This window comes from Balaenoptera musculus, chromosome 1 (assembly GCF_009873245.2).
Source record: "Balaenoptera musculus isolate JJ_BM4_2016_0621 chromosome 1, mBalMus1.pri.v3, whole genome shotgun sequence".
In the NCBI taxonomy this organism is placed as follows: Eukaryota; Metazoa; Chordata; class Mammalia; order Artiodactyla; family Balaenopteridae; genus Balaenoptera; species Balaenoptera musculus.
Genome location: NC_045785.1, coordinates 11,589,229 through 11,604,331, shown reverse-complemented (window position 1 = coordinate 11,604,331; position 15,103 = coordinate 11,589,229). Strand labels below are relative to the sequence as shown.

At 48.7% G+C, this 15,103-nt stretch overlaps 1 protein-coding gene across 4 annotated transcripts in view; it reads right to left on the bottom strand.

Moving 5' to 3' along the window:
* Positions 1–1,296: 1,296 nt before the first annotated feature.
* Positions 1,297–15,103, bottom strand: part of TMEM51 (transmembrane protein 51) — a 53,256-nt gene continuing 39,449 nt past the window's right edge. For 2 of the 4 annotated variants that reach the window (XM_036824888.1, XM_036824878.1), the window contains exons 2-4: positions 10,198–10,269; positions 5,680–6,224; positions 1,297–3,564 (exon numbers count right to left, since the gene is read on the bottom strand). In XM_036824888.1, coding sequence (XP_036680783.1) covers positions 3,159–3,564; positions 5,680–6,017 — 744 coding nt within the window. In that variant the 5' untranslated portion in view covers positions 6,018–6,224; positions 10,198–10,269 and the 3' untranslated portion in view covers positions 1,297–3,158. Of the gene's footprint in view, positions 3,565–5,679; positions 6,225–6,518; positions 6,676–10,197; positions 10,270–15,103 lie in introns of those variants that run through there. The other 2 variants (XM_036824897.1, XM_036824907.1) reach the window with 2 other exon arrangements.

Here is a 15,103-nt window from a genome sequence, read left to right as displayed (position 1 = left end):
ATGTATCTTTTCAAATACATGTTTTTGATAACACGTGTTTTTGTTTTTTTCGGATTTATACCCAGGAGTGGAGTTGCGAGGTCATACGGTAGTTCTATTTTTAGTTTTTTGAGAACCCTCCATACTGTTTTCCACAGTGGCTGCGCCAGTTTACATTCCTACCAACAGTGTGCCAGGGTTCCCTTTTCTCTAAAAATTGTAAATTTTCTTCCTAGGGGTAATTGAGATGATAGTTCAATAATAACATAAGATCAGGTGAAGTCTAAAGAAATTTTAGAAAACCTGGATAAAGTAAGAAGACATCTGTTCGCTGGCATCTGAATGTTAGAGAGACACCAAGACATGTGAGCCAAGTTCTGGAGAGAAGGGAAACACAGACGCAAGCTTGACGTTTGGTGCAGCTTTTCTCCTTGGGGCATTTGCTGATTCAAATGTTACAGCCTAGGGGCTGAAAAGCCAAGGAGTTCAAAAGACACTAACCGCAGAAGCTGCTGGCATCCTTTGACTTGTAGGTGCATCACTCTAGTCCTGCCCCTGTGGTCACTGCCTCCGTCTCTTCTATGTATATCATCTCCTCCTGTCTCTCACTTGTAAGTACACTTACAGATGGCATGTAGGGCCAGGATAGTCTCAACTCAAAATCCTTACTCATATCCGCAAAACTTTACCTTGTAAGGTAACATTCTCAGGTCCCAGGGATTAGAGCCTGAGATCTTTGGGGCCACCAGTCAGCCCATTGCAAGCCCTAAACTTCTTTCTCTCCTGAGGAAGGTCTAGGCTGGGCAGATACCCCGACAGACATCTACCAGAGGCCAGATCGAGAGCCCTTTTAGAAGGTCATTTCTCAGCTCATTTGGAACCTTGCTATTGCCCTTTCTTTTTTCCTCCTGTTTGTCCTCGCATCAGGGGGAAGCATTAAGAGTAAATGAGGGGCTTCCCTGGTGGCGCAGTGGTTAAGAATCCGCCTGCCAATGCAGGGGACACGGGTTCAAGCCCTGGTCTGGGAAGATCCCACGTGGCGTGGAGCAACCAAGCCCGTGTGCCACAACTACTGAGCCCGTGAGCCACAACTACTGAAGCCCACGCACCTAGAGCCCGTGCTCCTCAGCAAGAGGAGCCACTGCAATGAGAAGCCTGTGCACCGCAACGAAGAGTAGCTCCCGCTTGCTGCAGCTAGAGAAAGTCCGTGTGCAGCAACGAAGACCCAACGCAGTCAAAAATAAATAAGTAAATAAAATAAATTTTAAAAAATGTATTAAAAAAAGGAGTAAATGAATAGCAAGTCCAGCCCAGAGATACATGGAGAGGCATAGGCTGGCTCAGGGGTGGGCTGGGACCAGACCAGGCCTCCGGGTATCCCAGGCCACCGAGCAGATACCTGGTGCTCCGGTATTGCAGCTCCCTTTTTATAGATGGATTTACATAAGGAAATGAAAGGTTGGAATTTAGGCACGGTTGCCAATTCTGATGTAAGAAGGTGCTTGACTTCCTAATTGCCGCTCCTCCTCTCCCACGGGAGCTTTTAGGAAACATCAGGGCCTGAGAATGTGCTCTTCTAACCACCCTCCTAGCTACACAGACCCCCAGCAGCCCACGCCACGCTTGCCAGGACCAGGAAGGGAACTTTATTTTATTTTTTCCTGGGCTGCGCCGCATGGCATGTGAAACTTCCCCGACCAGGGACGGAACCCGAGCCCCCCGGCATTGGAAGCGCAGGGTCTTAACCACTGGACCACCAGGGAAGTCCCAGGAAGGGAACTTTGGACTCAGATTTGTCTTGCCAGACTCCCACTCCACAGTCAAGACCGTGACCCCAGACGTCCCTGGTCCTCTCATTCAGCCCAGCCTCAGCAGTCTGCCATCCTCTGCATGTTCTCGTTTGTTGAATTTCTCTCCTGGGCTCCGCAGGTAGGCACTCTGCCCTCTCCACGAGGACACGCTCACTCTGCATGATCATACAGCCCATCTGGGCCAGTTCTTAGGAGAAGAGCTGTCACAGGATGTTTAGCTGCTGTCTAAATACCCAGACCCTTCTGTTGGGCATGTGGGTTGACGGGGACAGTCTCAGCTCTTGGGAAGCACAGGTCCTCATTCAAAGTCTGAAAAAGCCCTTTCCACTGAGTGGCACACTACAGTGTTTAAGAACTCAGGCCCTGGAGGCCTAGGTTCAAATCCCGGCTCTGTCATTTCCTAGCGGTGTGACATAGGGCCCTTTAATTAACCTGATTCTTCGTGAACTAACCCACAGGAAGTAATACCTGGCTTGGGTACAGTTGAAAATGGGATAAATATGTGAGGTGCTTAGCACAGCGCCTGGCATATACTAAGTGTTCAGGATATATTAGCTAGTATTATTCTCATCAGTGAGATTTCTCCCTAAGCAAGTCAGTATTGGAAGAACTGCTAAAGTAATTCAGCACCAAATGTGTGACATATAAAATATTTTATTACAAAAAGCTCAGTTGCAAGGCATTTTAGAAGGAACAGAGCATCCCAGACGGCTTTCCTTTTTCTGCCATTACATAGGAGAGACTAGTAAAGTCTACCAATTAAAACTAGGATCTTACGCATCCTCAGGCTTTGGGCCCTCAAAAGAACTGACGGCATCAGGGGCTCTGAGAACCCCACCTGGGTCTCACCCCAGGGTAATCAGCCTCTCATTCGGCTTAATTCACAAAATGGGCCCGTGTCCTTTCTATAAAGCGGGTCATCTTTCCTACCCACAGTTCAGGATACCAGGGAAAAAGCGAAGGTATAACTTGTTTTCTTTTGGAAACAAAACAGTCCTAGTGGAAGCAAAACAAAACCACAATCTAAACCAGTTGCTAGGTATCCTTTCCTAATTGGAACGAGGAGTGTCGTCACTGGCGATTCAGAGTCGCGGAAGGACAAGGGGGAAGATGCCGGCGCCATCCCTTGATGGGGTCACAGCATCACGAGATCCGAAGCAGCAGCTCTTTCCGATGCACCTACCATGTGAGGTCCTGGGGGCTGCAGAGTCGCTCCTGAATCCCAGAACCCCCTCACCCCCCGGCCCCGTCCAAACTGCTAAGTACACACCTGGCCCCTCCGCTTCTCAACCGTGGCTGAGTGGCTTCATTCGGGATCTGTTGGCATGGAGGTTGAGTGACAGGAGGGAACACGCCCGGGAGGGGTCGTCAGTCCGGGGGCCGGGAGTCGGGGGCCTTCTCTTGGACCTCATCATACTGTGGCGGGGGAGTCAGAGGCTCGATGGACGGAGGAGGCATATTTTTGTCTGGCAGGTTGATCCTAAAGTCTTTGAGGTGCAGCTTTTCGGATTTTATCCTTCGAACTTTCAGCGGCTTCAGGCGTTTGGCCAACTTGGAGTTCTGCCTGTCGGGGGGGTTCCCCGGGCTGGTCTCCACGTCAGCCCTGGTGGTGGTGGGGCTTGTCTCATCCAGCCCCGTCAAGGACTCGTAGGAGGGGAGAGAGATGCTCATCCTGGGGTTCTGGTCCGGTTCCCTCGCTTCTGAGTAGTTTGTGCTCATCACTTCCTCGTAGCTGGGGACGTAGTACCTTGAGGAGGCCTCCTCCTCCTCTTGGCTGCAACACACCAAGCACAGACACGGGAGTGTTAGCCTGCGCCCGAGTCATTTAAAATCACAAATAGATGGACTCCAGATCCCATGTTGCCACTGGGACCATGTAGGCCAGCCTTGTAAACAACAAATGTGTCCAAGAAGTAATAAGAGCTAACACTTCAACTGTTGGCTATGAGCCAGGCACTGTCCCAAGTACATATGAACCAATGTCACCTTCCTAATGACACTATGGGTTAGGCTCTATTAGTATACCCATTTTACAGATGGGGAAATGGATACATTGAGGTTAAGTGACTTGGTCATACCTTTAAGAAGTGGCAGGGCAGGAAATGAATGCCACACTCTCAACTACTACACCATATCATCTGGGAGTTAACCACCCTTGCCTTTTAGCCTCACACTTAATAGCATGCTGGGTGGGCTATTCTGATGCACAGCTGGGCATCCTTTGACCAAAGACAACATAAACATGCATGAAACAGCTGCAAATTTGAAGCAAAATGTTGTCCCTGGGTAGAGAAGGAATATCTGGAATGTAAAATTTACATGTATCTCAAATTATTCTGTGATTTTGTCTTCCACGTTCACCATTAGACTCAAAGGATAGGTCAGGTCCTCAGCCTTACTCTCATTTGACTGTTCAAAGAGAAAACCAAAAGGTCAGGGCAGTTTTTACACATTTATAGGGAGTAATGCCAATAGCCATTTTCCAGCACCCTACACTTGAACCTGTATAGGGGATAATGGCCAACATCAGAAACCTCATTGTTTGCCTGGGCTTTCCTCTCATCTCCTTTAGGAATGAACCTGTGAGCTCATAGCCAGGGTGGGTAATGATGGGTGACTGATTTCCTTCTTTGTTCTTTTCTCTATTTCCCAAGTTTTCTAGAATATGCCTGATTATCTTTTACTCTCAGAAAATCGGTTTAATTTTTCCAAAATAAAAACAACTCCCGTCCCACTTTAAAGATAAGACATTCTTACTGAAAATTCAAACGACGCAGAAAAATCTAATGAAGAAGATAAAAACATCTGAAATTGTTCCACCCAGAGACAATCACTGTTAACATTCTGTCGTATACCTTTCCAGATCTTTCTCTAATCCCAGAGCCGCAACATTTGATGTGATGAAAACCTTTCCTAACATGCTGTGTTATATAGAACCTCCTTTTCGCAATGTGGTGGATACGAACCCACGTTAGCAAATATAGATCAGTGATGGCTGTGTAGAACTCCACTGAATGGGCATGTCATACTTTAGCTCGACTGATGGATATTTAGGTTGTCACCTACGTGTCTTTGCTATTCTCAGCAATGCTCTGATAAACATATGAGCACAAAACCCTTCGCACTTGTGTGACTGTCTCCCAAAGATAAGCTCTTAGGAAGAGAACTGATAGGTGCACACATCTTTAATATGGCCTCTTTCTGTGAACGCCCCTTCTGTAAGGTTATGTCAATCAACACTCTGATCAGCGACCTACTTCCCTACACATCTCCAACCCCGGGGGCAGTCCATCTGGGCCAAAATGAAAGCCAAGGAATTACGATGCCTTATTTTGGTTGTTTGCATTTCCTGGCTAATGAGGTTGAACATCTACAGTGTGAATATCTATGAAATGCTTGTTTGTGTCCTTTGTCCATTTTCCTACTGATGTGTTCCTCTTTCATATTCATTTGTAAGGGCTCTTTTTATACTAGGGATATCAACCTTTATCATAGGTTCCCCAATTTACCACTTATCTTTTAAATGTGTTCGTGGCATTTTGGGTCAAAGAGAACACTACTTCCCAACCTTTTCAACTTAAAAGCATAAACACACAGGACACTGGGGTAAATGGACAAGCTTCCAAGTGCGCAGGCTCTGGCCACCCCGGGAGCCATGCAGATCCCCTGGAGGTGTCAAAATCTCGACACACCTGTAATCCATTCAAGCCACATTATCTGGGAAACTTTGGGATCGAAGGACAGAGTTATCTGGAAAATGATAAACTGTTTTGCCAGAAGCGTGAGTGGGAGAAAGCCTCCTAGACTAAAACGCTCTCGTCGTTGTTGAGCCCCCGCGCGTGTGGGTGTGCACGTCATCTCCCGCCCGGGGCGGGCGGCCAGGCCTCACCTGTCTTCCTCGTGGGCGTGAGGCTCGACCCCCGGGTGCTGGATGTGTGCCAGCTCCTCACCGTGCCGCTGCTTCCTCTTGTCACGGACGCTCAGGCAGATGGACAGGAGAAGCAGCAGCACCCCGGCCCCGACCAGCACATACGCCACGGAGAAGGTCTTGCTCTTGAGAACGCCGCTCCCTGTCTCCGTCTTGTTCCCCTGAGCGGTTGGCTTTTCGGTGGCGCTGAACCCGGGGACCAGGTTCCACATGGCCATGATGACCCCGAGGACCAGCATCCCCAGGCCAATGGCGGTCAGCGCGTAGTGCGAGCCGTTGGCCTTGGACTGGGCCATCATGCCAGCGCGAGCGGGGCGAGGCCCGGGTTCAAAGAAAGAAAATAAATAAATAAAAAAAAACAGCTGCAGCAGCAGCAGCCACAAAAACCCCTTAAACGCCTTGCACTAAATCCCTAGCGCCACGCTAAAAAAACAGCAGCCGGACTCTCAAGGGATGGTTTCAAGCAAAGGTGAGGCATCCCGTGCGGACAACTGCGGCTGGGAGGTCTGGAAGGAAAGCGGAGAGAGGAGAGAGGAAAATCAGTTCTGATCCCAAGTGCTCTGGCGAACGCAGCGGCTGTGCTCCTGAAGGTGGGGAGAAGCGGGACTGAGTCACAGGCCCTTGCTGGGCTCGCCTCTGATGCATTCCAGAGGTCCTACGTGCTCCTGTTCCTTCTGTGATCCGCCTACCCCCACCCGAAAAGGAAAAGCGAGACCTTTCCCTGCAGGAGGCCGGAAAGGTCAGAGCTGCAGGGCGTTCAAACATTTTGTGGGATTTAATGAAGTGCAATAAAATCTCACGTCTTCCCGGGCATGGCGAGGAGAGTGAATGATGGCATGCCTGAGCCATGATCAATAGTTGTGACAGAATCGCCTGGCTGACCGGCATCGGTCAGTGATATGACCCGGTCCGACAGCCGACCGCGGACCCTCACCACCCTCAATGGCTCCCTATTTCCTGCAGCACAAAATCCAGGCTCCTCAGAATCACGCTCACGGCCGGCTCAGCCTGGCCCTGCCTCTCCCACTCATGGCGCTCCTCGCCCTCCTTCGCAAACCCCCTCCAGCGTTTCTGCCCTCCTCTGATCGCCAGGGCTCAGCTGCCCTTCCGTGTGTCCCGCAAGCCGCCAGCAACTACCGTGGCAAGTCTCTCTCTTTCCGTGACCACATCTTCTTCACTCTGCTCCTGGGACATAGCAGGGCCCCCCAAAAATGTCTGCTGAATCAAACGAATGAAATGAACAGAGGCCAGATGAAGCTGTCCTGCAAGACACGCTTCTTTTCAGCCACACGGAGCTTTGCTTTTCTTAAAGGGGCAGAAGCCTGCACATCTTTCATCTTAGCTGCTGTGCCCAGCTGGATGAGAAACCCTGTCCCGTGAAGCAGCTCAGAGACCTTGTGCTAAAGGCAGCGGTCAGCCGTCCTGGGAGTCCGTAACCATTTGCTGGCTGGGAGAAGGAGCCAGATAAGCCAGTGACTTGAAGAGTTGAGTGTAGAACACTTTCAGGGGGCGGGGGGACCAGCGAGCAAGGCTCCTGGCTAATTACTCCTCAAATACGTTATTCCTGCCTAAGCAACTTTTGCAGAACAGTAAAACTTTACAGCTGTTTTGATGGGCAAGGTCCTGTTTGCCATTCTGCATTCTTTCCGCTCCTTGCGAAAGGACGGCTAACCAGGCCACGTGAAAGCTGATGCTGCCGAGATATTTTCTCATCAAGCACTGGGCTCCATCTGAAACCGGCCACTTTGTTCAAAAATACTCTAAAAATAATTGGGATAACATCCTCTATCGGCTTGAAGTCAGTTCCTTCTCTCTTTTTTTTTTTTTTTTCCACTCAACAAATATTTCTTGTGCGTCTGCTAAGCAGTGTTAGGTGCTGGAGAAACACTGGTGACCAAGTTAAGGATTAGGGGGGCTTCCAGGCCAGCAGGAAAACAGTCTACAGGGAACAACAAAGTGGGAAGAAAGTGCAGGAACTGTGGCACTAGGCAGCTGGGTGTCTTAAGTTAGGCTGGAGGGCATATGGAAAAGTCTCTGTGAGAGAAACCCCACTTCACATAATAGTATCTGCATCTGCCCCTGAATGCATTGGGCACACACATGCACACCCATGCATGCATGCTGGTATATGACCATGCACATGTATGCATACAGAGCACTGAACAGGGAGCGCTGACTCCATCCTTACTGATTTTCCCCCAGGGCTGGCTGGGGCCGCAGATGGTGAGAGGGGCAGCTCTGGCCTTGGTAGGTGCCTCTGCCCTTCATCCTGGGATTTCCTTGCCCAGATCTTGTTAAGCAACTGTCCATTCCTGCTGGAGACATTTGCAGCGAGACCAGCTGGGAACAGTCTACGGTATACACAGGGCTGTGTGTTTCTCACATCACTCACAGCCAGCGAAGGGAAGGAGGAGGGGTTTGGCAGCCCTAGGAATGCACCGGTCCTGCCAAATGTATTGGAGACAAGGCCAGACTTGGAGGGCTCCGTGGTGGAGAGGTGCAGCCCGAGCCTCGTGCTGGAAGCAGGAGAGATGAAGAAACCATTTCCTGAGCACCTGCTCAGGGCCGGACAGGCAGGCTTCATACCCAGGAGGCTGACAGCCTGTTTATTAAACCAGGGGCCGTGTTATCTCCCCCTGCCTCCTCTTCTCATTAATTCTCAATTCAAGCTTTGCCTTATGCTGTCACGTGAGTAAAACAGGTCCCCGATGAGAGACACGGGCAGAGATGAACATGTCAGAATTAACACATTTTTGGCCTGTTAACTTGTCAATGACTGAAAACAGGTACTAATACTCAGTGTGGGTGAGGGTGTCTGGATGGGCAATTTCATACAATTTTTCTGGATGGCAAGTTTTGGCATTCGTGGATCAAAAGTTTCAAAAATGTTTATACCCTTAGGCTCCATTTAATTCCCACTTCTAAGAGTTATGCACAGGGCAAGGATAGTCACCATAGCATTATAGTAGCGAGAAACTAGAAACTACTTAAATAGCCAATAATCTGGATTTGGTTAAATAAAATATGGTACATGCACTTATTCAATTATGGTCTCAAAGCAGCTAATGATACATTTTAAAGTCAAACAAGAGTATGTTCAGTGTGATTCTAATTTTAATAAAACTCCATACATGGGTCTGTAGATAGGAATATACAGGGGAAAGGGCTGAACGATCCTACTTATGTTAAAATAAAAAAGATACAATATATTTTCATGTATGCAAACACATATGTAAAATCCCAGAAAAGGGGCACATTCCAAACTTGTGCCAAAGATTGCTTCTGGGGATGGAGGGGGCTTGGGAAGTGTAACTTTTACTCTATGTCTGTATTTTGAATTTCCTACAATCAGAATGTATTGTCAAGGCAACATAGTTTGGTAGTTAAGTGTGAGCTTTGGAACGAGGCTGCCTGGACCTGAGTGACCTTGGACAAGTTACTTAACCTCTCTGTGCCTCAGTTTCCACAACTGTAAGAATGGAGATAAAAGCTCTCTAGCACGCACCTCATAGGGGAGTTATGATAAATAAAAAAGTAAGTGGACCTAAAGTACCTAGAATAGTATGTGACCAGCACACAGTAAATTCTTACAGAAAGGTTTGTTATTTAATATTATTTAAAGCCCTGCATTCTCAATGGGGTGAGATCACCCACAAGGGGGAAACAATTGGCTCTTGGGGATGGTGCAAAATAATCTTACCTGTTACAATAGTTTGTGGTCCTCCAGATACCCAGCATGTCGGCGGCATTAAAATTTCATGGGGCAGGGGTTGGGGGAGCATTACAAAAAGAAGGTCTAAAAAGACTCCTCGGGGAAGGAATGATAGTCGGGGAAGAAAAGGTTGAGAGACACCAATGAATGTATTATATTAAATTTCAAAACACTCAAATTATACAAACCATGATGTTTACAGTTATTTTCTCTGTGTGCTGGGATTAGAATGATTTTTATTTTCTTTTTCTTTCTGGGAGGATAAGAATTGGAAAACACAGAAATGTGTTGCTTTTCAAATAAGAAAATGAAATAAAGGTGTTTTTGGCGGGGGTTCATGGCAGGGTTATGCGTCCAATGGTAGCTTAAAACTGTTGGTCGTTTCCACCCTCCCTCTGGAGACCAGGATCTCGACGGTTCACTGCGGGTGTGGAGACACAGTTCCCCGAGGTGCAGCTGGCAGCTATTTATCTTGTTTCTGGCTTGTTGACCCACGTTATATTTAGCATGGTGTTCTTTCCCTTCCAAAAATAATGGAAAGAAGCTAATTTTGTGCTTAGAGAATTTGGACCACATAGTTTCCAAGATGTCCCTAAAACAGAGGAGTCTTGGTGAACAGCCTGGGGTCCCAGCTCAGCCGGACTCACCTCTGGACCCAGGAGTTGGATCCATCATGGCTCAGGTTCAAGGCAGCCCTAAGGGATAAGTGAGTGATCCTGTATCTGGGTTTTCAAGAAAACGGTGAGCCAGTTAAGAGAGGCACCTACCTGTTGTTACCTAGGGAGCCTCCAGGCAGGCCTGACAACAACTCATGCTAAAATCTTGAGTTAAGGATCCACCTGTAAAAAACCAGAAATGCAGCTTTCTAAGTAAGCTGTGAGCATGTCAATTTGAGGTACTCCTGGGGGAGGCACGTGTTTGCTTTTTGAAGGGAAGGTACATGCAAAAAAAATTCAAGATTCTGTACCAAGAGTGGGGCTGCAGAAGGATGACGATATGGCGGCTACACTGACAAAATCCTTCCATGGTTTTCTCCATCTTACACAAGTGCTCCCGAGAGTAAAAGGAGGAGAAGCACTCCCCAGGTCATTTTATGAGGAATCTGTAATCTTGACCCCAAAAGCGACAAGGCAGGAGAGGAAAATGACAGGTCAATTTGATCTGCTAGCACAGAAACAAAAATCCTAAACAAAATATCAGCTAATGGAATCCAACATTTTTAAAAAAGGTTTATCCCAAGAAGGTAGAGTTGATTCAACATTAGAAAATCGAATAACGTCATGTCCCAGGAGAAAGGATAAACCACGACGGCCGCTGACTATGCAGTTATAGGCCAGCAGAGTACTACGCAGCTGAGAAAATGAATAAACTGCAGCTACACGCACCAGCGTGGTCCATTCTGACACATGTGAGGTTGAACAGGAAAGCAAATTGCAGAAGAACACACACAGCATGATTCTATAATATTTATATGAAGTTCAAAACCATTCAATGTATTGCTTTATCTTTGTAATTATTAGGAAGAAAGGCAAAATTATAAACTAAAATTTAGGATAACAGTTATCTCCCTGGAGGAGTGAGAAATGGTGTTGGGGAGGAACAGTGAAGGGTACAAGGATGTTTATTAAATTATTTCTTAAACGTCACATATATCTTATATATACTCTTTTGACTGGCTGGAATATTTTGCAATAGGAGATTCTGAAAGTCCGTCAATGTCTTTCCACAACTCTTAGCATAAAATCTGAACTCCTCTGCTGTGGCCTTCAAATCCCACCAGACTAGACTGAGCTCCTGCCTCTCTCATATCTTGTCTCTTGGGTCACCAACCCTCTGTGGCTTCCTGTCTGTTTCTAGTCACACTAAGCATATCCTGCCCCAGGGCCTTTGCACTTACTGTTCCTGATACCTGAAACTCTTCCACCTGTCTCTTTTGTTTGTCCACTTCTTTACCACTTCTGTCTCTCAGCTCAAATGCCACGTCCTCAGCAAGGATTTACTTGACCACACTGTAAATAATGTCCCCTCCCTCACCCAGCTACTCTCAAGCCCCATGCTTCGGTCCCTATGACATTCCTTCTCATGGATGGATGACATTAGCTCAGGCTATGATCGTCTTGTTTTGCTTTCCTGTTGCTTCCTTGTCTCCCCCACTGGGGTGTAAACTCCCTGAAAGTAAGTTCTCGTCTGCCTTGTTCACCTCTGTATGCCCAGCACCCAGCATAGTGTGCCAAGACCATACCAGGTGCTTAATAACTATTTGTAGAATGAATGAATGACTATCTAGCAAGTTAAAAAGTTTAACTGATGTCCCATATCAATTAGGGGAAAGGTAGTCTCACACAACCTTGGACTGCCTAGTCCAAGGTTGGCACCGAGGAGGAGAGGATTAGATAGAGCTAATTTTCAGGATACCCAATCTTGTGTCTGTATGCAAATGATTTGCCAGCAGCATGGGAAAGGCACCCAGGTTAAATGTGACTTCCATTCTGACCTGAGATGGTGACTCTTATCAATATTCCCTGGTGGGGTTTGAGGTTTCAGCTGGTCCCTGGTCTTCCCAGCACGTAGGTAAGCACCCAGAGCTTTGTTCCTCTAAACTGGGCAGCTGCTGTCTTTATTCCTGTACATCTTTGACCAAGTAGAGCCAGAGCCAGGGATTTCCCTGGGGGCAGGGGAGGGGCTGTGCCCTGGGGACAGTAGTCACAGCTCTGACATCTGAGTGCTCACCAGGCTGAGCTGGGGGTGGGGTGTTGGGGGTGGTCATTATGACCAGTCCACACTTGGATTAGAGTCTCTCTATATAGACATAGAGACAATATGAAGACAGTGATTAAAATAAAATCAAACAATAGAAAACAGCACTGCTCTGGCTGAAACAGCACAGGGTTCCAAGTGTTGATGGGCAAGCCTTCCCTTGCCCCGCTTCTCGCTGAATCCCAGCAATTCTCTGGGACACGGTTTAGAAACCTGGGCTCTGATCTAGACCCTCACGTGGCCTTTGAACTCTGCCCTGTGGCCCCGGAAGGCAGAGTTCCAGAAGCTTCCAGCCCGGCCAGCTTTAGGGGGAGGAGATCTCGGCAGTCGGAGGTGTCTGGCAGCACAACCGGCCCCCGTGACAAAGAGGCTCCTTGACCATTCTCCCCAAGCCCCAAACTCTTCCTGCCAAGCTGCATAATTGGGAAAGGGATCCCCAGCTCCATTCGCAGGAACCAGGCTGTGCTACATTCCCATCACAAAGGAAGAATTCAGTGGGGCCCTTTGGCCAGGTTTCAGCCCACAATCACTTTTGTCACCAAGTTCCAGTCCCATGCCACAGGGAAGGGGTGGGAGCGGGAGGAAAGGCTCTGAGCCACCGCTGCCGCTGCCCCTGTCCCGCCTGGGAGTTTCAGGCTACCTCCCCAAGAGCCAAGGTGAAAGGGTGTCGGGTTCCTATTCTTTTAGAACAGGTTCTTGTAGACTGTGCACTCAGGAAAAAATGAAAAGCACTGTGCAAATGAGTCCTAAAGGTAGAGGAGAGAGGAGGGCTGCCTGAGCCGGAGAGCGCTGATGGGAAAAAGAAAAAGAAAGGATATTGAGTAAACTGCGAGGCAGAGTAACGATAATAATAGGAACAGATCAAGAAGGAATCAGGCACCCTTTCTAAAGGCATCCAATCCTCACAGACGCCCTTCAAAGATGATTAGCCCCACTATATCTGAGTCTCCGAGAGGTTAAGTAATTTGCCCTGGGTCACACAGCTGTAAGCTGCAGATTCAAGTTTCACAATCAAATCTAGCTGACTTGGAAGCCCACCTCCTTTCCCTTGCACCACACCAGCCCCTGCAAGGCCGAGTCCCTGTGGGCCACTCCCTGGGTGGGGCATGTGGGCCAGAAATGGGCAACGCACAGTTCACCCCTGGAGATACTTCATCACCGAAGCATGAGGGGTAACGTATGTGCATTTCTTTGAAAATGACTTTTTAAAGAACTTGTTTCCAACAATTCCTGGGTCCCTACTGTGTGCCAGGGGCTTTGGGGGATACACAGATGTGTGAGACTACCTTTACAGTCCAGCAGGAAGACAGGTGATTCTTTCTTATAGAAGCGAAGTCAACATCAGGTAAGAGGGAACGTGCATTGGATGCCGACTCTGTGCCAGGCCCTCTGTTGAGCTCTGTCCATGCATAATCATTTAATAGTTATTAGTTCTACCTAGGACACTGAGGTTCAGAGAGGCAAAGTAACTGGTCCAAGGTCACACAGCTAGGCAGGGGTAAGGTATGTCTGATTCTAAAGCCCATGCTTTGCACCACTAAGCACTAAAACAGGGTACGTAAAATGAGCCTACAGAGAGAGCGACCAATTCACTTTGTAGGGGGCAGGAAGGAGGAGGATAAAGCAGCAGCTTTGTAGGACCTGGAGGCATCTATAACCTTTCCTTGGGCGGAGTTTGGGGGCAGGAGGAGATAAGGTGTCCCGTGGGAAGGGTTCAGCCTGGGAAAGTGCACAGAGATGGGAGAGCAGACACCTCCCAGGATGCACCACTTCTTGCAGAGAAAAGAGGCAGCTTCCCCTCCGCAGTATAAGACATCAGTGAATTTTATAAGACCTGACGTCTCCAGTCTCCTTGCTAATCCATTAAGTGTTGGTGAAATTAAGGAAGGCAAATTCAAGACTGAAGACTCCAGGAGCCATAAACAGAAGGAGCAAGTTAACAAACCAGGTATCTTTTCTTCGGGAGCTTGACACGGTATCTTTCTCTAAGCAAGTGGCCGGGTGTGATCCTACTTACAGGGCTGGCGCTGGGCACCCAATCTCGAGGGCTCCAGCCACACTCAATATTTCTCGGGAAATGTGACATCTCCGTGTGTTCCCTGCCAGGATGGAGTCTGAGAGCTCCTGTCACCATCAAAGCGAGTCTGACACCTTGATCCTTCTCCAGGCTCTAGGGATGAGCCACCAATGGCCTCCCGCTCTGGTAAGCAGGGCCGAGTACAGGCTCTGACCACCCAACCCGGCCGCCCTGACCCCAGCCCCAGTCCGCCGTCAGCACCTGTGAAATATCTGCTCCTGCTTCCTGGACCCTGACCGTGTGCCGGGCTCACGCTAAGCGCTCTGCACGGGTTAGCTCATTTTTTCTGCCCAACAACCATATGAGGAGGTCCCCATCTTCGTCCATGTTATCACTTAATACACTGAGGCCCAGAGAGGTTGAGAAGCTTGCCCAGGTCTCACAGCTTAGAGGTGGTGGCCCTGAGCACAGTCTCCCCGTTCAGAACTTCCTCATCCTCGGAACAACAAGAAACCAGCCTTTCAGCCAAGCTTGATTAACTCCGATCAAGGCAGGGCAACATCCCTGTTACTAAGGGCTGGCTCCACGGTCCCGCCACTGAGGCTACCCTCTGGGCACGAGGATGAAGTTAAGCGAGATGTCACGGCTGACCTGTGACCAGGAACACAGACGTCTGAGGCTCAGCTCCGAGTCTGGGGAGGCGGGAGGACTGGGGACCTGGTGGGGAGAGACCGGAGTGCGGAGCACATCTCACCTCGCTGCCCCTGGTCAGGACACTGGCTGCCGGCCAGGCTCGTGTGTGAACCTGGGCACCGTCTGGACACACCATTTGTCCTTGTGCAGCGGGCCGTTTTGGACACCAACTTGATTCGTTTGGTTTCTCCTTCTCAAGAGGCATT